This window comes from Thermobia domestica, chromosome 14 (assembly GCF_964235325.1).
Source record: "Thermobia domestica chromosome 14, izTheDome1.hap1.1, whole genome shotgun sequence".
Taxonomy (NCBI): Eukaryota; Metazoa; Arthropoda; class Insecta; order Zygentoma; family Lepismatidae; genus Thermobia; species Thermobia domestica.
In genome coordinates this window covers 41,854,952-41,878,281 of record NC_137467.1, presented here as the reverse complement: position 1 = coordinate 41,878,281, position 23,330 = coordinate 41,854,952, and the positions used below count along the sequence as shown (strand labels likewise).

The 23,330-nt window shown below is 37.5% G+C and overlaps 1 protein-coding gene across 3 annotated transcripts in view; it reads left to right on the top strand.

Annotated features, from left to right (window-relative positions):
* LOC145669648 (ankyrin repeat and sterile alpha motif domain-containing protein 1B-like) overlaps nt 1-23,330 on the top strand; it is a 332,601-nt gene that overhangs the window by 108,294 nt on the left and 200,977 nt on the right. For all 3 annotated transcript variants that reach the window (XM_081737896.1, XM_081737895.1, XM_081737894.1), the window contains exon 4: nt 21,428-21,573. In XM_081737896.1, coding sequence (XP_081594022.1) covers nt 21,428-21,573 — 146 coding nt within the window. The remainder of the gene's footprint in view (nt 1-21,427; nt 21,574-23,330) is intronic.

The window sequence follows — 23,330 nt, the reverse complement described above, 5'->3', positions numbered from 1 at the left end:
CATTTTTGCGTTAATTATTAAGTTTATGTAATTCGGGCTTATTTCGTCTCACTTGATTATCACGCGAGCTCGGGCCGGGCTCGGGCCTAAATGCTGAAACATATTTCGGACTCGGATCGGGCCTCACATTGTAAATTCACGGACTGGGCCGGGCTCGGGCTAAAAATTCCGGCCCGTGCACACCTCTACCGTCATGTATAAGGGATTTTGTCCCTCGGCGAGTTCACTGTGGAAAGGGGGAAGCAGTCTGGAACCTGCAAGTTAGGTACCGTTTCAGCATTTGCCTGATGTGAAAGAGGAAAACCCAGGAAACGCTTCACTCAGTACGGTTGGACTGAAATAGTTATTACACCTTTTCGACCAAGTGTCCTCCATTGTGACTATGTGGATATCGTACGCGTCTTTGGCGTGGGAGACCCGACTTCAATTCCCGACGGTAGTTCATTTGATTCGGATTCCACGTTAAGCTGTAGATCCACGTCTCATGTAGCCTCGTTGCAGAACGAGACTCTAAAATCTAATCTGCACTGGGAATCAAACCCAGAACCTCTCACACCAAAGGCGAAATCGTTAGCAACTCAGCTTCGCGGGACCAGCCCATAGGAGACTATAGGAGATGGGTGACTAGTGAAAGTGAACAATTAGGGAAAGAATTTGTGGAATTAGCTGGTCAGAAGGAGCGAGAGACCTCCGACAAAACTCAAGGAATGTTACCACTACAGAGTTAGTTGACTTGGGATCGAAGCTTAGGACTTCGAATCGAAGCACGCCCTCAATCTCGATTCGTAACACTTAACATAGCACTGGGCGGAATCACTCAATTTCAGTTCGATGGAGACAGATAGACCGTTCCGCTTTACTCAGTTAAACTGGTTTAATTTCTCAAACAAGATTCCCAGAAGACGCTCCAACAAAAAACCTTGAACACTCGCACGCAATATGAAATGCCATTTTCAGAAACAATTAAATTCTCTTAAATCACGCGATTCCATATAGGGTTACTTTCAGTAAGGAAAACTGAGTCCTTTTAGGCAACCAACATTTCTTTGCCATTGTGCAGGTTGCGTAGAAGCCAGGGAATATAGGTATTAGATGGGATATGAATACTCGCCATTGCCCGTAAAAATGTTAACGGATTGACTCTGTTACCGAACTCTGTCTAGATACTCGCTTTAGTTGGCTATTACAAGAAAAGAAAAAAAAATCACTTTCACCCAAGAGTTGTCCTGTAGAGTAACAAACGGACAAATAGATATACTAACATTACAGTCTTACAGGGCCCACTTCATTGATCCAAATAAGCCTAGAATGTATGTTTTACGTATTTCATTATTTATTCGTGTAACTTTCTTACGTACAACTTTTTCTATAAGTAAACTTACTCGTGGCTAAGTGATTAGCATGCGCACCTTTGGGTTCAATTCCCGGGTTCAAAGACCGGGTTCAATTCCAGGTGGGAGCTATTGTGCTTCAGATCTCATGTTAAATTGTAGGTCCACGTCTCGTATAACATTGCTGCTGAAAGGGACGCTTAACTCGAAAAGCTGATCAAATCAGATGAAGTCTTTCTATACGTCTCTACGTGTCTCACAGCCTAGACATATACTCATAGACATCGGCTGTAAACGTTGATATATCATCAATAATTGTTATTTCAATTGACAGTACATATCTTCAACACACGTGTATGCTGTCTTCTAGTACGCGTGTGTTATATTAAATTTTAACATTTATTGCCCTAACAGCATCCTTCGGTTTCATGGATCTACATTTAACAGATTTCGACATCAATGTACAAAATCTGAAACAGCAGATTCAGTTTGAAAGTCCTGATTTTAAACAAAAATAATTTATCGTATTATAGTGTATATTGACAATATATCAGGTATTTTACATTGTCAGATTGAATAGTATGTTTGATTAAAAGTACAGTAGTGTATTATTCCTCTTTGTTTCGGAATGTAATTGCGGATGTTGGCAAGGGCGCCGATCCTGGGGGGCCAAGGGGGCCCAGGCCCTCCCAAAGCTCATGTGAGCCCCCGTATTGTGTTTATGAATATACAATATTTTGCATAATTTGAATGCAATTTGTCTTAAAAATCCTCATATATATACCTTTTGCATTTCAATGGCTCCCCCCAAATTTACAGAGAAATCGGCGCCCTTGAATGTTGGCCACTGTGGACTTAATGTTGGAAATTGTGGACAGTCGGCAACATCAGACCGCTGTTGTCCCTGTTTAATTCATCAGTCAATAAGTGGAATTTCACCCAATGGGTGAAATTTGTTGTATTTTCTCGGCTGTAGCAGTTTTGTTCATAATTAATTCTTAGACTTCCCTTTATAAGCCTACAGTCTAGGATAATAGTTTTTTCAGAGATGTACAGAGTGCTTTCACAGTAAAGTGAGAAAGTTAATTTGAAGAAATTATATATTTTATTACATTATTCTAAAAATGTTTTTACGTTATCCCAGTACTTCCGAATCAGTAGGTCGCTGTATGGCCACAAAATCCTAACAGTGTTGAGTTAGGTTAGAATTAAGCATTGCTAACTTTCGTTGCAGGCGTTCACTGCTATTGATTGTCTCAAAATTAATTTTAATGCATTATTAACATATTCATAATATAACTAAAATGCATCGTATAAAGTCTACACCTAATAGTTATATTTAAATTCTAAAATTTCTCATCATATCTATTAGGAAAGGCTTGTTTAACCATTGCCTAGTTTTTCTTTATAAATTTTGTAGAGGGTTTCCTTTTCAAAAATTTCTTTATATATTTACTTTGTTCCTGTCCGGTGAGACAAAATCTGAAAAACTACCTGATGGATCCACTGTGACCACCCAGCGAAAATATTTCGTACTAATCTATGCAGAAAAAAAAAAAAAAGCACCAGATCTGGGGAAAAAGTACTAAAATTTTATCTGCTCCCGTTTCAACTTATTTATGACATTTTAAGATATTAATATCTTATTAGAAGATTTCCCGGAGCTCCCCTTGTCCTGTGGGCGGGGAAGTGACCCCACATTCTTGAAAGTACCCCAACTGTAATTTTTCAAAGTCAAAATTCTATATAAATTGTGCAAAACACTTACACCCTCCCAATTTTGATTGTACACCCCCAAACTGAAAATTCTGGCGGAATCCCTGCTTAATTGTCGTGTTAGAACTCACTATAAAACCACTAAAGTAACACCAATATGACAAATATACCGGATGTCGGGAGAAAACAAGAAATATCATAAAATGGTCTTATTGAGAAAATCGAGTTTTAATTTCTTAATAGCCTATTGTTTAAACGGATCACCAAATATGTAATATTGTTTACTGTGGTATTTATTAGTTGAACGAGGCGACCGGATGGCACCTATGTCCCACTGCCGCTCCCGTAAATTCCACTGTTGAAAAAAAAGGCAAAAAAAAAAAAAAATAACAGGAACATTGCAAAATTTTCATGAGATATCTTTTTTCTCTCCCGAATGTATTTATGAGCAAAAAAGAGGATGAGAGAATTACTAGATTTGTTGGCGAACGTATTAGAACACTAAAATATTACAAAAGATACTAGATCTAGTACGAAAGTACTAGCGGTGGACACACTGGATGGATCACCATCAATTTTAGCCAGAATTTAGAGGATCAAAAGTTAGGAAATGAATTTGTAGATGGACGTGATCCATATACAGGGTGTCTATCGGTCACGAAAGTCACGAATGTCACGAAGAAGTCACGAAATCAGAAAATGGTCATGAAAGTGACGAAAAAGTCACGAAATTTAGCTTTTGGGTCACGATTTTTTTTAAAACTGTAGAAATGTAAGTACAAATTGGAAAATTTTGTTCTATAAAAAACGTCAAAATTCACCACGAAAAATGTTTATGGTCGGGTTTAGACGCTACCAAATCGCAAGCAAGTAAGTTTCTATCGCATGGATGAAAATTCGGCCTTATTCGCACCCAAATTCACTCTTCAAAATGTTAGAAAATTTTATGATTTGGTAAAGAAAAGGTCACGAAAAAGTCACGAAATTTCATTTTGGAATTTTAGTAGACACCCTGATATAGTTGATTCCAAGATATGGACAATTAAAAAAAAACATGTTACTTATGTATTTTCAATGGGAGTATTTTATGGGTATCGTTCTTGATCGATCGACTACCCTCAAGTACTGATAATTAGCGCGTTAGGATAATGCTCAGGATACAAAATGTTAATCTGTCCATAGAATATAACACTTAACTGAAACTAAGTGACTTCCTACTCGACAAATCTAGTTCAGTCGGTCGCTAACAGATGGCGTTGAATGGGCTCAGGCCCGTGAAGGGCTGTTACGCAAGTGGTTATTTTACTCGACAAATATGAATAAATATTTTCTACTGCCAAATATTCATTGATCGTAAAGTGTACATGATTTAATTTGAGGTCAAATGCCATGTTAAATTCTAGGCTTGGAGAATTTAGTTTACGAAAGTCAAAACCAAACTCCTTCACGTGGTGTACATTGTGACACTGCTACTTGTTGTATTAATAAACTTTGTACAGGGTGTACGAGAAGTAGTTACTCACCTTTTGAGTAATCTTATTATAAACAAGAATATCATGAAACAAAATTGTAAGTACAGAGGAATGATGTAAAAATTTAGAGCTTTACGGTATTTAATTCCAATTCTCCATTTGGAAGTCCACCTGGTGGCCATTACTATAGATGCATCGGGAGATGTACATTTCTGTACGCATCTCGGCACATTTGAACAGGAATGTTGAATTCCTCGGTGATTCGCGACGTCAATTCTGCAACATTGTTTATGGGTCTTCAAATGTCCTCATAGGAAGAAATCGGGAGGGGCGAAGTCTGGTGACTGTGGCGGCCACTCCACGCTTCCCCGGCGACCAATCATTCGCCCGAGAAAGATGTTCAAAAAGTCATGTGATGGAGCACCGTCTTGCTGCCACCACAGTCAAAATCATCGCTCTCCTGCAACAGAGGTATCACGGACTCCTCCAGTAACAACAACATGAATCATACAGCTTAGCCTACCGCACCTAACAACAAGTGAGTCACTACTTGTGGCACGCCCAGCATTTATAGTAATACAGTGAAACATCCCTTAACGGACACCTCTATAATACGGACAGATTTTTTTTTTTGGCCCGGCAAAAATATATGTTCTCTTACGGAAGAAAACCCTCTCATTTACGGACACTCTCAGATACGGACGCGGAGAGTCCTTTTCCCCAAAAACGTTTGAATAACCTCTTCATAGCGGACAGGAGTTGTTCTCGGTTCTGCGATATATTACAGTATACAGAAAAGTTTTTTTCCCCATCTCATGAGTCAGACCTGGTGAACCATCAAACAGAACAACTGAACTTGAATTTTTTTTTCGCAATAAACTGCTTTCTGTCGGAAATCCTTAGAAAATATTGAATAAGCAATAACACTCAGGCAGGGTTAGTCGTAAGGCCAGGAATTCTGTGCGAAAGATCTTCCCTTCCCTAACAAATTTAATCCTTTTCGTCTGGACTTTGCATCTTTATACCGACAATTTCATAGATAACAAAACAAACATTGTTTGTTTTACAATAACATTTTCAACGAGCAATGCTACCTCTCTTACTTTTTTTGGGAAAAGAAACGTTTTTCTTTTACTCATGATACTGGAACAAGTCTGGGTTGGAGTTTTCTCGGCTTCCTTTTTTTTTTTATTTTCTCTAAAAGTATATTCTTTGTGATTGGGCCTGGGTCAGTAAATATGCACCCCCAATAGCTTGCCTTTTCATCCATTTTGTCAACGAAGATGCCGCGCCAGTACACAAACACACACACACATGTTTCTTCTGCAATCTTACTGAGAATTTTTAGAGGACACTTGCTAGTGAGTTTTATTACCGTTGTAGAGGAACAAGCATGGCTTTTTCGTTAAACATTGCCCAGCAATAATAGGCTATGAGAAATGAATTTCTCCTTCACCCCTCCCAGTAATTCAAATTGTACTAAATAAGACTATTTTCATATTGAATTTTACGTATTTACGCCCATACATAATGTATTTACTGTATATTACTGCATACAATTACCCTTATGAGAAATTAAATTTTTGTGACCTCTCTATAACGGACACCTCTCAGTAACGGAAAAAACTTCATGTCCCATTGGTGTCCGCTGTTTAGAGGTTTCACTGTATAATGTTTTCCAAAATTGAATTCTCTATAGGTGTACTGGTTTCAATGTTTATTTCAATTGACGAAATAAATATGTATGCTGTTTTAATTAAGTGTCAACTATTGAAGAGCTTCAACGTTTCCCTTCTTTCTTTTCCTAAACGTTATCTCTTTAGGAAAAAATTAGACACGTTATCTCTTTTTCCTGTTCTGTGTTATTGTAGTGTTAACGTATAACAAAGCTTATTTATCAAGACCCCATAATTTTACGAAAGTTTTCCAACCGGAATTAACAGACGGACAACTTCATCTAGTGAGATCGAGAAATACCTTTTGTAAATACATTAAAACAAAAATACCTCTTATAAATGAATCTGACACGCGCTGTTTTATTGTTGCTGTAGCATTTCTTTTCGCTTTTGACATTTTGAAAAGCATCCCTAACGTTTCATTTTCTTTCTTTTTTTTTTCTCTGTGATTGAGGCTCGCCACCTATCATTGCCAGACAGTTTTCGGTTGTTTTTGTAAAACAATGAAATGTGTTTACTAGAGAAAAGAATACGATTATGGCAGGAAAAATGTTAGATATGAGTCGAGTATAGGTGATGAGATGCTTTTGAATGTTAATACGGATTTTTTTTTTCTTTTATTTTGGAAAGTTTCTCGTATCTCCTTCCAGGTTTTTCTTAACTTCCTTACCCAACAAACGGACTCATAATACCCATATTCCATGTCTCCCCCGCCCACGTATTTTTTTTTTAAAGTTTTTTCCCCTCTATTGTTAGCCCGCCCACCCCGGCCGACAAACTAATCCAGTTTTCCAGCTACTGACCTGTAACACTGGTGGTTGAATGTAAAGGAGAGAGAGAGAATAGTGAGATAGATTCTCTGTTATATTATTATAACTCCTTCCGTCCGCGCGCGCTGTATCACAGTACTTTTAGAGATCCTTCTCCCCCTTTTCCCCTCCTGCCTAACACCAGATTTTGCAGCCTTTCATAATTAAATAAATCCCTTAAGCCTTTTAATCAGCAACAGCCCGAGAGTTTTAATGTTTGTGTGTATGGGTGCTTGTGTATGTATAGTAGAGAAAAGTGAGCGAGACAGAGAATAAAGATGAAAGATGACTGAAGCCTATACTTCACACAACATCCTAAATATCATCTGCAAAAATCTCGTTTCTCTCTCACTACACAGACAGCCTTTCTATTTATTTTTTTTTCAACCATGTTATTCTTGACGCCATCATGATTAACATGCGCCACCTTAAATTTTGTTGTTTGTTCTGTTCTGCGGGTTTTTAAGTGACATCAAAGTGAGGTATATATATATATATATATATATATATATATATATATATATATATATATATATATATATATATAATAAAGATGCAGGCAGGTTGTCAGTCGTAATGTTTATGGAGAAACGAAACCATAATCATGTTAATGTCTTATATATATATATATATATATATATATATACATAATTTTATTTTGCATCTCTGCTTTTACACAAAATACTACCAGCTTTTCCGCCTTTCTCTGTGTCTGTATTTTAACTCTCTCCTCCCTTTCTCCCTTCCTTTTTAACTTCCCCTTCTTTTCGTTCTTTTCCTTTTTTTTTTTTTTAAGTTTTCGCGCCGATGCACTTTCATCATTGCCGTCAACGCGTTGACCATGCGTGATGTTGGCTGCCATAGCAACGTCCATCAGGCCCGAACGCTTTTACGTTCATCATAACGGGCCGCTGGTTCCAAATCCGATGCGTCCGTCCTCACCTCCATATACTGGTGTACTATCTCAGCCTCCCTCCTCCTCTTCCCCCTTACATATATATATAATACACCATACATTTTTCCCTTTTTGAATTTCCTTTTTCTTTTTTTTTCGTCTCCCCTCTCACCACTTCACCCCATATTGCTATGGAAGATTCTCCCAAAATTTTGTGATGGTGGTTTTTCTCTTGTTGGTTTTTTCCAGTCATGTATGTATTTCCCTCTCTGTTTTTTATGTATGTATATGTGTGTGTATGTACACATTGGGAAATTCATACACGGTTTGGTATTAAATTTCTAAAATTCCTAACCTTTGAAACTCTTTGTTCCTTTGCCCATTTTGCCCAGAAGAAAGAATAACACCTTAACGCATTTTTTGTTACATATGTATCTATTTTTTTCACGAGATATAAAATCGTAATGTCAAAAAAATGGAATATATGTAAATAAAAAATATATTTTAATCATATGTGTAAACGCATATCGAGCGAGCATAGAGAAGTTCTTAACATTTTTACTACCGTACCAGCTGAGATTGTTACATGCAGCATATACGAGGCGGTATCACAAAGTTTCGAGACTTTCTGTAACACGTTAACAGATGACAATGCAAGGCTGCACGCACAGGGAGCACCGACCTTCATAAGTCAGCGTGCCAAGACACATCATCCTCTGTACATCGGGAGCTGCGCAGCTCGTGCTATTCTGACAACTTGCGTTACCGCGTCTGTGATTTCATTGTGGACAGCAAGTTAGAACAACGAACAAACGAGAAATTCTATGTTGGTAAGGAAGTCACGAACCAGAAGAGCAAAATGGACTGGAGTTAACGTTCTACTGTACCCACTCAGGATCCATAAGATCCCCTTTTCTTGCCGTCGAGATATTAACCACGTTTACGACATTTTAAATAATAATTTTCATCGTCAACTGTGTAACTGTAACCACTTATTTCAGAAATGGGGGGCGCGGTGGCTCAGTGGTAGAGCGTTCACCTCTGGTGCTTGGGGTCCCGGGTTCGATCCCAGCCCCCGCCAAGTGAACTTTGTGGTGGACAAACACCGTGCTCGTGGGTTTTCTCGGGGTTCTCCCGTTTCCTCCCATATTCTTCATTCCACCATTTCACTCATCTCTCATCATCACCGTCTCCTTTAGCCTAACCGGCATAAACGTTGGACGTAAAACTCAAAGATTTCATTTCATTTTTTTATTTCAGAAATGACTTCAGAATTGAAATGCTTCACGTGATTTTTAATACAGGAATAAAAATGGTGTTTATAACCATGAAAGCAGCGTTACCAGTGGCACAACTAAAATTACATCGACATAGTTCTGTGATACTTAAACCTAGGAATATATGAACTTCTTTGACACCCTGTATGTCATAAAACTTCTCATCTTAAAAAGAGAATCCAGTCTTGACACTCGACAGGGCATCAAATGTAAAAGGGGCGGACTTAAATGTGAAACTTAAAGACAATTTGCATGTGTCTGATTTTAAATAATTTTAAAGAAGGAGAAAACGTTTAATAAATTTAAGATTCGACCTTCAGTACGTACGCTTCTTCTTGAGTACTAGTCAGACAAAAGCTGATATTTCTTTTGTACTTTTTTTTTTTTTCCCTTTCAAACAGAATATACCACATTTACATGCAAACATCTGTTCTGGCTATTGTGTACACCGGTTGGTTCGCTTGTAAACTTGCAAATATTAGAATCATTTCACTCGACGCCATCTGCGACTAACATCATCGGATGGTATGGCTTTGTCAAATCGTTACCACTTGGTAGCAACAGTGTTCTAACGATAGTATTCACCACACTAAGAAGTTGTTTCCTTTTAACAATGCGTATTCTCTAAGGGATGTTGGTTCTGTCTTAAGCACATAGCACTCTAGCTAAATTCCTTGGCGTATAGAATTCACAAAGAATTATGGTTGTTTACGTGGCTTATAGTTGTGTGCAGTGGCGTATTACGATTTTGTTTCGGGGCTTTGTCTGAAATTGTGAAAATTCTGCAAGATATTTCGTATACTTTACTATTTTACTATAGTAAGAAAGATTTCGGGGGTGGGGCTTAAGCCCGGAAGCCCCACCCTAAATACGCCACTGGTTGTGATATATATATATATATATATATATATATATATATATATATATATATATATATATATATATATATATAATATAGTCAGCGTTTCGCTTAACACGAAAGTGCGAGGACGGATTAATAAGTAACGCACAACAAGCCATGTAGCAGAAAGTGTAATAGAACACGAATATAGTACGAAGTAAAGGGTTATATCAAAGCTACTTTTCAACCATAGCCGCCAAGTTTTTCAACACATTCCTCCCATCGTAGCAGAAGTTTCAAAACACTCTGTTCATAGAAGTCAATCTATTGGGAATATAGCGAAACCAATTTGACTTCGTTATCGGAATTGAAACATTGGCCAGCCATTCTTCATCGGGTTCCCTCTCATATAGTTTTGAACTATATTTTGGGCCCTTAGATTGTTATTTATGTGTCTGATGAAGATATTGATATATTGCGAAACTGTAACAGACTATAGATATACCACATTGACTTGACACGTAGTCTTCCGTTCCAGGCGCTGCTACTGGTTGAAGGGTTTCCACTCTCTTTCACTAAGGCTCTCTCGCTTAGCAACAGCTGAACACTTATTGGCTAAACGCGTGGGTGTGAGCTTTAGTTCGCATTTTTGCCACGGCTCAGGACATTTTGGCAGCACTTTAGTGTTAATAATTATTTGCTTTAGTCATATTTTATTTTTATTTAGGAATCATTTCTTATTTTGTACAAAAGTTCAGAAACGTTTTACGTTGCAATAACTTCGAAAATATGTTGGTGTTCGCAGTACCTCAGCCAACAGAAATTTACATTTAAAATAACCTCTTATTTTGTTGAAGAAAAGAATGAAAACACTTTTTAAACAAAATTAAAACGTGTATATACAGGGTTAGTCAAAATTATTTTCATTGCTTCTTCTAGACATACTTCCGAGGGATTCCCCCCTCCCTCCGTGCTAAAATAAATTGCGATTAACTCTTGTACAATACAGCACTCATATTTTTCTTTCAGCACCACCGGACAAAATTTCTGGAAGAAAGCTCCATTATGTTACTCTTAAATGAGATACATTTTTTTTCTTTGTATTATATATGTACAGTGTGTCTCAAAAATCCCCTGACACAAGGTAACTCTGTTATCAGAGTTACATCAAAATGTAAGAGGGGAAATCATCTACAAATATGATGTTTTCAATATGAAGTGAAGCAATTTTTCAAAACCGGGCGAGCCGTTTGGGCTGTTCACTTTTTATGCGCCCAATGTTAAATTAAAATACAATGTTGATAAATTTTGTGAAGATGGATAAATGGATAATTTTGGATTGCGAGGTGGATACATTTTGTAAGAGTATGGTGAACTGAGGCATGTTTCAAATGGGGATTGGCCATCGACGCGTTAACAAAAAGACAGTAACTTCATTCACTTATGTTATGGGTCTAGGTAAATAGCAACGTTGCATTTTCATTTAACATTGAGCGCATAAAGAGTGTACACCCCAAACGGCTCGTCCGATTTAAAAAATTATTTCACTTGAGATTGGGGGTGCGGTGGCTCAGTGGTAGAGCGTTCACCTCCGGTGCTTGGGGTCCCTGGTTCGATCCTAGCTCGCGCCGTGTGGACTGTGTGGTGGACAAACACCGTGCTCGTGGGTTTTCTCGGGGTTCTCCCGTTTCCTCCCACTTTCTTCATTCCACCATTTCATTCATCTCTCATCATTACCGTCTCCTTTAGCCTAACCGACATAAACGTGGGACGTAAAACTTAAAGATTCCATTCCATTCCATTCACTTGAGATTGAAAACATCATGTTTGGAGACGGTTTCCCCTCTTACATTTAGTTACCCTATGTGAGGGAACTTTTGAGACATCCTGTGTACTTATATGTAATGGTAGGTTATATCTAATAATGGAATATGCTAAAAGAGTGTGTACAGCACGAAAATCCGGATCTATAGAAAGAAAAGTAAAAATTGTAATATATTTTTCCTCAAGAATTGTCTTTAGGGTGGTAAATGCTACTTTTGATCTTTCGACTCCTGTGTCCAAGTCGTAAAAGAAGAAGAAAGTTATAAAAGTCGGAAAAATAAACTTTTTCTAAGTTTGTAGGGCTCTGGCAACAGTGTTATTTGTCGTGCGCACGGGGCTCACAAAAATTACCTCATTGTAATATGTGTTCCATAAGCTTTTCAACGAGCTTATACCTGTGTGACAACTAGGGGAGTCGCTAGCGCAGCTAACGGCAGGGTAGACTAAAATATTTCGAAAAATATGTAGAGGGTGATTTTCGTAAGAAACACTTTCTGAATTTTTTCTCACTTAGTATTGAACTTTCGTCCTTCATTTTTTTATATGATTGTACCCAGTGTCTGGCGTACATGTGAAAATTATTTTTTCCCTGCGTACAAGTAACAGTGTTGCCAGCTTCTAACAAATTTCCAAAAAACAAAACAAAAAAATCATCATCTATGGATTTGACACGGGCGACGCAGAAGTTAGCTTGAAGTCTGTGTTCCATAAGCTTGACAACGAGGTATGTCCCTGTGACAATTGGAAGGGGTAGTAGGGGCCGCCTACGTAAAGGTTTACGATTTTCTTGAAATCTCTGTTGGTTCTGAAAAGTTGAAATAATTACAATTATTTATTAACTTCTGTTATACTGCACTTATTATTATTATTATTACGAGGGGGTGCTGATAAGTTCTTAGCTTTACTAAGAAAAATAAGACAAAATTAATTTTTTGATGAATTTATTCAACATACTCTCCCTTCAATTCGATGCATTTTTTGCTTCGAACCTGCAATTTATTTAGGCCCTCTAAATAAAACTCTTTTGGTTGGGTGTCAAACCATGAGTTTACTGCTGTAATTGCTTCAGAAATGGTGACGAATTTTTGTCCCTTCAAGTGTTTCTTTAAATTTGGGAGTAGGTGGTAGTCTGATGGGGCCAGGTCAGGTGAATATGGTGGGTGGTGCAAGTTTTCAAACCCTAAGCTAGCCAATTTTCCATCGCAACATTGCTCTTGTGAGGAGATGCGTTGTCTTGAAGGTAGACAACTTTTCGGGACAACTTTCCACGGCGTTTTTGCTTCAGCCCTGAGTGAAGCCCTTCCAGTAATGATGCATAGTAAGCTCCGGTTATGGTGTTACCTTCTTCTAGATAATCAACAAAGATTACCTCATCCTTATCCCAAAAAACACTGGCAAGAACCTTTGAACTTGATTTTTGCACACGAAACTTTTTTGGCCTCGGTGAACCACTGTGATGCCACTCTTTTGATTGTTTCTTTGTCTCTGGATCATATAAATAGATCCATGTTTCATTCTCCGTGACCAAACGTTCCACAAAATTAGTCCCTTCCTGCTCAAAACGGCTCAAAACCTCTATGGAAGCAAGCAAGCACTCTTGCACGCTTTTGATCGGCTTGCAACATTTCGGCACCCATTTGGCAGAAAGTTTGTTCATGTGCAAATGATCGCGAATAATGACACCAACGCGTTCACGGGATATACCTAGGTCCTCTGCTATACTTTTAGCAGAAATTCGTCTGTCTGTGAGAATTATCTCATGAACCTGTTCAATGATTTTTGACACAATCACTATGGATGGTCTCCCAGGGCGGGGGTCATCTTCAGTGCCAAAATGGCCTGTCTTAAATTTAACAACCTAGTTCTTCACTGTGGCATAATAAGGTGCATGGACCCCAATGTTTGTTGCATCTCACCATGGATCGTCTTTGCAGATTTCCCCTGGAGGAAGAGGAACTTCATCACCGCTCGACTGTCAACATCGTTGAACTTGTTGCGCTGCCCTGCCATCTCAAGCACTCACCTAAAAATATAACTTTCCTTAGTACTAATGCTTTAATATTTCGTCAGAAACACATAGACACATGTAGCTTTCAAATAAAAACAAACATTATAAATATCGGAAGGGGGAAGGGGGCAAAGCTAAGGACTTCCCAGCACCCCCTCGTATTATTATTATTATTATTATTATTATTATTATTATTATTATTATTATTATTATTATTAAGCATTTATCTGTAAGACCATTTTTCACATTGACTTTGATCTCTTCATTAAAAGGACTACTTTGACTTCACCGTAAATTTAATCTCAAATATAGCATGCTAAGCTACTAAATCTTCACTAACTCATCAAATTTAAAGGCAGAGAAGAGATATTAGTACCCTTGGAAAGACCTGATTATGCTTTATCATTGTTATTTCGCGTCTGTTTTCGGTATCTGTTATAATTTCACAGTTATTTTCCGTGAAATTATGAGGAAAAGTACGAAGAAGATTGAAGTGCCAGAAAATGACCGCCATATTGAAAATTTGTCGCACGATGTAAGAACTTTACCAACCTTTCTTACTTACAATATCTATTCTCTTTAATTTAGCACAAAACGAACTTTCTAGTTTCGTTATACAATATGTTGAAATATTTCCATTTCAAGTAAATGTGACATTTTCGCGTGAACACCATATTCAATTTCAAATTTGCCAACTTATGCCCGGAATGTCTAATGTCTACTCAAGATTTTCTTCTAAGAACCTAATCCGCCTTGAAAATCCTGCGGGTCTTATGGCCAGGGACTGGACTATCTGGCAGAAATGGTTTTCGCTAAAATTCACAATATATGCTTATCTTAAATTTTATGTATTCCCTAAAAAGTCATCGCGTACCCTACTTGCATAAGACTGCAGGAAACAACATATAACAATACAAACAGTACAATAAATATTTCACGTGTGCTAAATGTTTTTTGAGTTATATGTTTATAAATATTGAATGTTCTTTTTTACATGCTTTACTGTAACACATCAACCGTGTCTTCAAATCTTGTAGGGGCCGCGGTGGCTCAGTGGTAGAGCGTTCACCTCTGGAGCATGGGGTCCCGGTTTCAAACCCTGCTCCCACCAAGTGAAATCTGTGGTGAACAAACACCGTGTGCGTGGGTTTTCTCGGGGGTTTCCCGTTTCTTCCCACTCTTCATTCCACCATTTCATTCATTTCTCTTCATCACCGTCTTCTTTAGCCTAGCCGGCATAACCGTGGGACGTAAAACTCCAAGATTTCATTTTCAGATCTTGAAATCTTACTTTAGCTTTTTTCTACCATGATGAAGTTTTGCACAACGACATAATTCGGGTAATAATACAATGTTCCAGTGTTACTTTTATATATTTCTAATTGTATTTTTTTTTTTTAAAAAAAAAAAAACTCTCTTGTGTGATTTTAAAGATTTCAGCCTTTTCGTATTCAACCAGTGTTTCTCTTGAGTAAAGCAGGTATTATTTTTGGTTTTAACATTCACAAATCTAATCAAAATTTCGAATTTTCAAGATTTTTCACTACACATTTTCAAATAATAATATAAATAAAATAAATCAAAAACATGTTTTCTATAAAAGAAACGAACGAATGAAATTAAATAAATCGAACTACCTCTGTTTTAGAGAATTATTTTTTAAAAAACTTTCTGTTTATGTACGACTAAAAGAAAATTCATGGGGAATGTTCTCATATACAATCACATGATTTACACAAGAATTGAAGAATTTAAATTGATTGTATATTTGTGAGCTCCATATGCCTCTCCTTTTAACCATGCATAAATTTGTTTTTTAGTAGGAATTTTCTTGAAAAAAATTTTTTTTGCTTTTTAGTATGGTTTCAGTTATTTTGTTTGTCAAAAGTTTTTTTAAAAAAAGAAGCACGTTTTTTAAATTATATATATATATATATATATATATATATATATATATATATATATATATATATATATATATATATAAAATAATAATAATTTTGATTAACTCTGTATATTCCCATTTCCACATACTGGAAAAACAGCAATTCTGCAAGTGATGAAATAACTCAATATTTTAATGAATCGTTTCGAGCTTTTCTTTCGTCCCTTGACCAAAGTAAGCAAACACTGAAACCAAAAGAAAGAAAAATTGTATACTCTAGTAAAAAGTTTATTTGTTCAAAGAAACTGAAGCGGAAAAGGGAAGAGTAAAATGATTGGTGAACATTTTCTTATTTTTTTTTTAAAAGGCTTTTTTGGACTTCTTTTCCTCATCAGAATCAGCCGATTAGCACATTACGGTCTCTCTGTCTGGTATTGCTGACCGTGCAAGCTCTTCCACCACGATCACGAAAAGTCAGAATCATTTTGGGTGGATACACGTCCTGGGCAAGCAAATTCGGCACTCAAACAGATACAAACCTCGTTTACGTTTCGTACTTGAGTGAGCAAGATCGTGGTGGTGGTAGAAATGCCGTTGTGGGCGCCTTGTTTCGTAACACTTCACATACTGAATTCCTCGCTCCCTAATCTTCTGTTTCTCCAGCCAAACCCCCTTCTCTTTTCCCCTTGGAAGTTGCTCCTGGAAACTGAAAAAGAAAACGAGACCATTCCCTCTAAACAAGGCACAACAAGTCGCTTAACTCAGCAACGAACCTGAGTAATCAAACATCACGGCTGCTTCCACTTGCTTCGCTTCGCCTAATGTAATGCTGTGGAAGAGTATGCCTCAAGAGTGATCCATTAAGCCCCGTGACTTCCTTCTTCCCCCCCCCCCTCTTCTCTTGCTATAAAGGCATTATCTAATCTAATTTAAACCCTGTAGTAAGGTATTCAGCTACAGAACTCCGGGAGATTGTGTTGTAAATTTAGCTGCTTGTCTGTTGAGTGGCTTGTCATAGAGGGACTACAAAATCTTTCATAAGTAGACAAAAAGGAAGTTTAGCATTTATTGATTGCTAAAGGTCCTAACAGAGTATTTATTTGATTTTAACGTTTTTTGAAATTAATCACGTAAATTAGGCCAGATTTGGTAATATGCACTTCAGAAGTCAGTAAAAGTTTTGTTGTCAGTTGGAAGATTCCATCATCTTAGCCTTGACCGATTTCAGTCCCCAACCAATGGGGTATTTCTTCAAAAATCAAAGAATATGCTTGCCACATTTAACCCTTTAGTGGGCAGTGTTGCTCTCAAGCAACATCGCATTCTGTTGCGTTATCTGCACGAATTATAACTCCAGAGATAATTTAATTGGTATTATAGCTTTTATACAATATTCATATACATGATTTGCCGGTCGCTTCTTTAGATACTTCTAATCTTCGTCAACAGGGGAAGTCAAATTTAGTATTGTAGAAGCTTTATCTCGTACGTTCCGCGAAAGTTTTATTTTTATTTTTTTATTTGTAGTTTCTTGCTCTGTAGAAAAATATTTCAACGAAACTTGGTAATTACTGAGAGTATTCTTATGATATTTTACTATAATAGGGTAATGCTGCTCAGTAGCAACACATAAGACCTATTTTATGGCAATGTTGCTTTGAAATAAACGCTCTGTATTTTGTAACCAAAGTACAAAAATACTTTTAAGATTACGAAAGTATGATCAGGAAGACTGGTTCAACTATAAAAGCAAATAAAATATTTTAATGGTAATGCAATCAATGCTTGCCCATTAAAGGGTTAATGAAAATCCGATTATTTTTATCCTAAAAGCACGTTCTTAAAGAGGAGCTTTCTTGTGAGTGAATATATGGTTAGCATATGCGCCTTTGGCACGAGAGACCCGGATTCGATTCCGGACGGAAACTAGTGTTTGAGATCCTACGTTAAGCTGTACGTCCATATGTCATAGCCTCGCTGCTGAAAGGTACGCTAAACTCAAATCAGAGCAAAAAAAAAAAAATCTTAAAAGCTAGTGAATTCATTCTTTTGCTCCTAATTTGAACCCTAAGGAGTATGATGGGGGGCGCGGTGGCTCAGTGGTAGAGCGTTCACCTCCAGTGCTTGGGGTCCCTGGTTCGATCCCAGCTCGCGACTTTGCGGTGGACAAACACCGTGCTCGTGGGTTTTCTCGGGGTTCTCCCGTTTCCTCCAACTTTCTTCATTCCACCATTTCATTTCTTTCTCATATCACCGTCTCCTTTAGCCTAACCGGCATAATCATGGGACGTAAAACTCAAAGATTTCATTTCCTAAGGAGTATGATCCGTTAGGGAATCTCAAAAGGCCTCACGCCATGTGTCGGGATAAGCTGATATGTTTGTAGGGAAGACTATGATTTAACAAAATTATGAAAATATCATTGCGAATTTTGCAGTAAACTCCATAGTTCAAAATTCGTTCCTTTTAGAAATGGGTACTTCTTCAAATTGGAAGAGAACGTGCACGTCAGTTTAGGCATTCTTGTTGATACAAAATTGAAACACTCCACTTGTAATGTACAGTATAACCTCGTTTATCCGGGCTAACTCGGACCAAAGGCAATCCGGAAAATCGAAAATCCGGACAATCTTGGTAATATAGGTCCAGCAAAACAAATCCGTAAATAAACAGACTTACCGTTTATTACGATAACTTTTCACATTATTTCTTAACAGAGAATTGGTCCACTGTTTTGTGTTTCAGACGTGGCGTTTGAATGAAGCACGGTCACGGAACTGTACATTTAATCAAAATAGAAAACAGTTGTTTATCGTAATTATGGTTACGTTCTTGCTGTCGTAATTAGAAATTATTATCTATGTGAACATTCAATTTAAAAATGTTTAAAAATCTGATCCGGATTATCTGGAGATCCGGATCAACGAGGCCGGATAACCGAGGCTATACTGTATTATCAACAAAAGGTCAGCTGCTCGTTAACTTTACCAAAGATTGCAGATCTCCTTGACTGCCAAGGGGCAACTGCAACTGCGCTGCGAGTGTATTGGCTTGCTCGCTATCAAATTGGAGAGAGTGGTTTGATAACTTGCTCGAAGCTGTTACATATTTCAGCTGATTGTTTATTCACTAATTACAGGATTCTCAGTCAATGTCAGAATTTTTGATTTTTCACTTTTCGAATAAGCTGATATTGATGGCAGAAATGGGACAGGATTAAAATACGGGACATTTCCCTGTCCCGACTAAATTTACGAGGACGCGGGACATTCAGGCCCAAAATCGGGACTGTCCCGTTTTTTACGGGACGTATGGTAAGCTTACAAAAGCGCGTTTGAATAATATTGTGTGTTATGAATGACATTTGTTTGAAGGATGAAATTTTCAGTTTCTTTTGCGGCTTATCGCTCTATACAGAAATTTGAAAGACGAAATGGTACACCATTACACGTTACGTGACACATACAAGGGCTGATCAAATAAAATAATGATCATAAATAAATAAAACATAATTACCTGTACGAATCCTCCAGACGTTGATGGTCTTTTTGAAAATAGTCCCCATTACATGCAATGTACTTGTCCCAACGTTTTTGCCAATCATCGCCTGCGTATCTTTCACCACTGCCCCTAAAATGCGAAACGCCGACCCCGGAGGTGTTTCTTCAAAATTGGAAAAAGAAATCACCAGAGACTAATTAGCGCTTGGAGGATGGGATACACATGGAATGTTGATCTTTGCAAGATAGTCAACAGAATTTCTGTACTGTTTTTCGTGTGTCACTTTCCTGGTGCCTTATGCAAAGCTGAAACTGTGTGCGCTTGAACGGCTGCGAAGGTCACATTCCTGACGTCATGGCTTTCCAACTTGCTTGATCTATTCGTCACTTCTCCCACTACACAGACGTGTTTCGTTTTCTATGCCTTGATATTGTATTCACCTCATAAACACTGATAATACTTTATTGATCATCCTATGAATCTTTAGATATAGGATGTTTTTATCTGTAATTTGGAGTCCTAACACCTGGCACGATTAAGAAAGCTCTATTATTTTAGATTGAAAATCACTGTTTCTTGTCCTTCCATTTCTTTCATACCTTTAGTCACAACGGGATTGCTGTATGGCCCCGGACTTTTGATATACCCGGTATATCGAATATCTAGGTTTGCATTTGTCATCTGTTCTATATTTGTATAATGTTCTTTTTAGCCATAACTCCATTCATAAAGTTGTGATGTATTACCTGTGCTACTGAGTAGTCATACAAAGGACGTTCAAAAAGCTCTGCACAATGGGCTACGTCTTTATATATATATATATATATATATATATATATATATATATATATATATATATATATATATATAGTTGCACTTGACCGTGGAATTTTGTATGCGTGTATTTATGTCCTTTACGTACGCGTACACTCATGTCCAAAATTATTGTCGCATGTCTATAAATATGTTGTTGTAGGAATATAATTTGATAACAAACTCTCCCTGTATTTCTTATAATGTTAGTATGTGTATAATCGACAAAGACATGTATGTGGCAAATTTCATGTCAAAGGAGCAGTAAATAAAAACAATAAAACGAAAATAAAACTTTATTGTCCATTTTGCAACATTTTGTTTTACTCATTCTAATTTTCGTATTTATAATTATTTTCCTATGAAATTTGCCACAAATATACATTTCCCGATTATACACATACTATTAGTATTAAAAGTACCCTGCAAAATCATCAAATTATATTCTTACAAGAAGACAGTTAAAGATATGCGACAATCATTTTGGAAATGAGTGTACATACGCATGTTATTCAATGTATCTTCCATCCTCTGTGACACATTTAGCCCACTGTTCTTTCCATGTCGTAAATACACTTTGGTAAAACCCCGGACGCTGACTATTACACGTCTGTTTCACACTCATAATGAGTTATTGGTCACTGCAAACTGCTTACTATAAAGGTGGGCCTTCAGACGACCAAACAGAAAGAAATCAGGCGGGACTAGGTCCGGACTATAAACGAGTTGAGGGACCACTTTTGATTTTCTGCTGTGTGTGATTGCCAGAACGGATTTGTTTCTGTTCGCTTGTAAGTAGTTGTGACATCCAACGTGCACAAAATTTTCTCTAACCTAAAGACTGTACTACTAATGTTGGAGTACTACCCACAGATAACCCAGTCGCTTCAACAAACTGTCGTGTGGTTATACATTTATCAATGTGGTCATTGTTAACGTTGTTCACTGTAGTTGATAGTCTACCGTGCGTGTTGGTTCAGCACACTGAAATTACCTCTGTGAAACCTTCGTATCCATTACTGGATATTGCTGCGGTCTAAGTCTCATCCCCATATACACGAAGCAATTTGTGTCGAATGGATGTGGGTGAGTAATTGCCGGTCTTGTACAGGAATTCAGTGACCGACCGTTGGCGGGTGCTGCCGTCTTACTTCCTTCTCCATTGTGAGCGTATCTGTAAATAGAGAAGAAACTTTGCTATCTAACTTCAGCATAAAGGTAACAGGTGCACTGACAAAACAAATTACCTAGGTATGGGTCTAATGCTAGTCATAAAAAAAAAAAAAAAAAAAAAAATACGGTCCATTGTGCAAAAATTTTTAAACGCCCTTTGTATGTAATAAATTATATTTACTAATTTTTTAATTTTCTAATTACAGAACAAGGATAAAGAGACGCCCCTCCATTGTGCGGCACAGTACGGACACACAGCAGTCGTTAGTCTTCTGCTGGAACATTCTTGTGACCCTACAATACGAAACAGCAGGGAGGAAACTGCTCTCGACTTGGCAGCGCAATACGGCAGGTGAGTTCGTTACATCGCTTTTAATCTTAACAACGTTGAGCCTGGCTTGATTTAATTGTTTAATCTTTCTCCTAAATACAAATGTGAGCAAACTTGGTTAACTTTCAAGGAACTATCTATGAAGAAATAAAGCACGTAATTTGTCGCCATGGATTTTGGGATAAATCACATAGTTTTTACCTTGCCGCAACGACCTACAACTGGTAGCACTGATGGATTTCTAAGTCATGTTCCTTATAGTTCAGTACATTTAGGTTTTACTTGGAATTATATAATAAGCTGAAGGTAGGTAGAGATATTCAGAATATTGTCCTAAACAACATATTCAAACCTCCAGATGGGGGCAGGGTGGCTCAGTGGTAGAGCTCTTACCTCTGGTGAGTGAGGTCCCTAGTTCGATCCCCGGCCAAGTAATTTTGTGGTGGACAACATCGTGTCCGTGGATTTTCTCGGGGTACTCCCGTTTCCTCACACTTTCTTATTCCACCAATTTTTCCATCATCATTTACTTGCCTAAATCATCCGTCTCACTTAGCCTAAAAGGCATAAACATGGAACGTTAAACTGAAAGATTTGATTTCAGAGCCCTCCTCCTCCCCCTCCCCCCCAAAAAGAAATCCTGTTTGAGAAAATTGAAATGTGACGTCATCAAGATGGCCACCGATAGAATTTATGTCTTAAATGTTAAAACATCGTGTCTTCTCGATATTTCAAGACAGAGACTTTATTCTTGCTTCATTTGACAGGGAATATATTAGAAATTGTAATTTATAAACCCTCTTGTCATACACAGTCGCCATTTTCAAATATGGCGTTTTAAAGTAAAACGAATGTGAATTCTTAATTTGTGTTTTAAGATTTAACTATACATAACGAATTAATATACGAGAAAATGTCCTGAAGTAACCGCTGTTTGCCGTTTCAAGAGCTTTTCAACAAGCCCGAAACAGTGTTGTATCTCTAAAAGTAATGGATCCGTGGTCGACTACTTGTAAAAATGTACGCGTTACAGTCACTTATGATGCTGTAAATGATAGTAAACAATATGTGTTTGCTATACTCTCATCAAAATAAGAAATTAATTGACATTCGAAGGGGGACGTGTTGCCCTATTGCCATGTAATGAGTACTCTGCTGAGTCTCCCGTAGTGTTCCTTACGTCTCGGTTGACTTCTGAACATGTGTTGCAAGGCGGCAACATTCTAATGTCGTTGTCCGTTTCTACTGAAACTCTCCACTTGTAACTATCACTACGACGTTTATGATTGACGGTAACTATCACCACGACGTTTATGATTGACCCCTCTCTCTGTGACACAGCTTCTCTTCTCAACACACTTGGCGTGGGAGACCCGGGTTCGATTCCCGGCGGGAGCTCATGTGGTTCGGATTCCACATTATATCAGTAGGTCCACGTCTCATATAGCCTCGTTGCTGAACGGGACATTAAACTCAACTTCAACTCAACTCCCTTCTCAACACAAATTTCCACGTGGTTTTGAACTGTCATTTCGTTTCTAATTTTGATCAGAGTATAATAACAGTTCCAATATTCAGAATAAATTCTACTGTATTTCAACTACAAATAAATGTGAAATAGCTTAAGGGAATCTCCTTAAGAGGCAGATGTATGTCTCATCTTTCGGAAACTCAACTTTTCAATATTCGAAAATATTTTTCTATTTAATAATTCAGTTAAATTGATTGGACTACATGATCCATATTGTATTTTGTTTTTGTTTTGTAAAAACTAGATG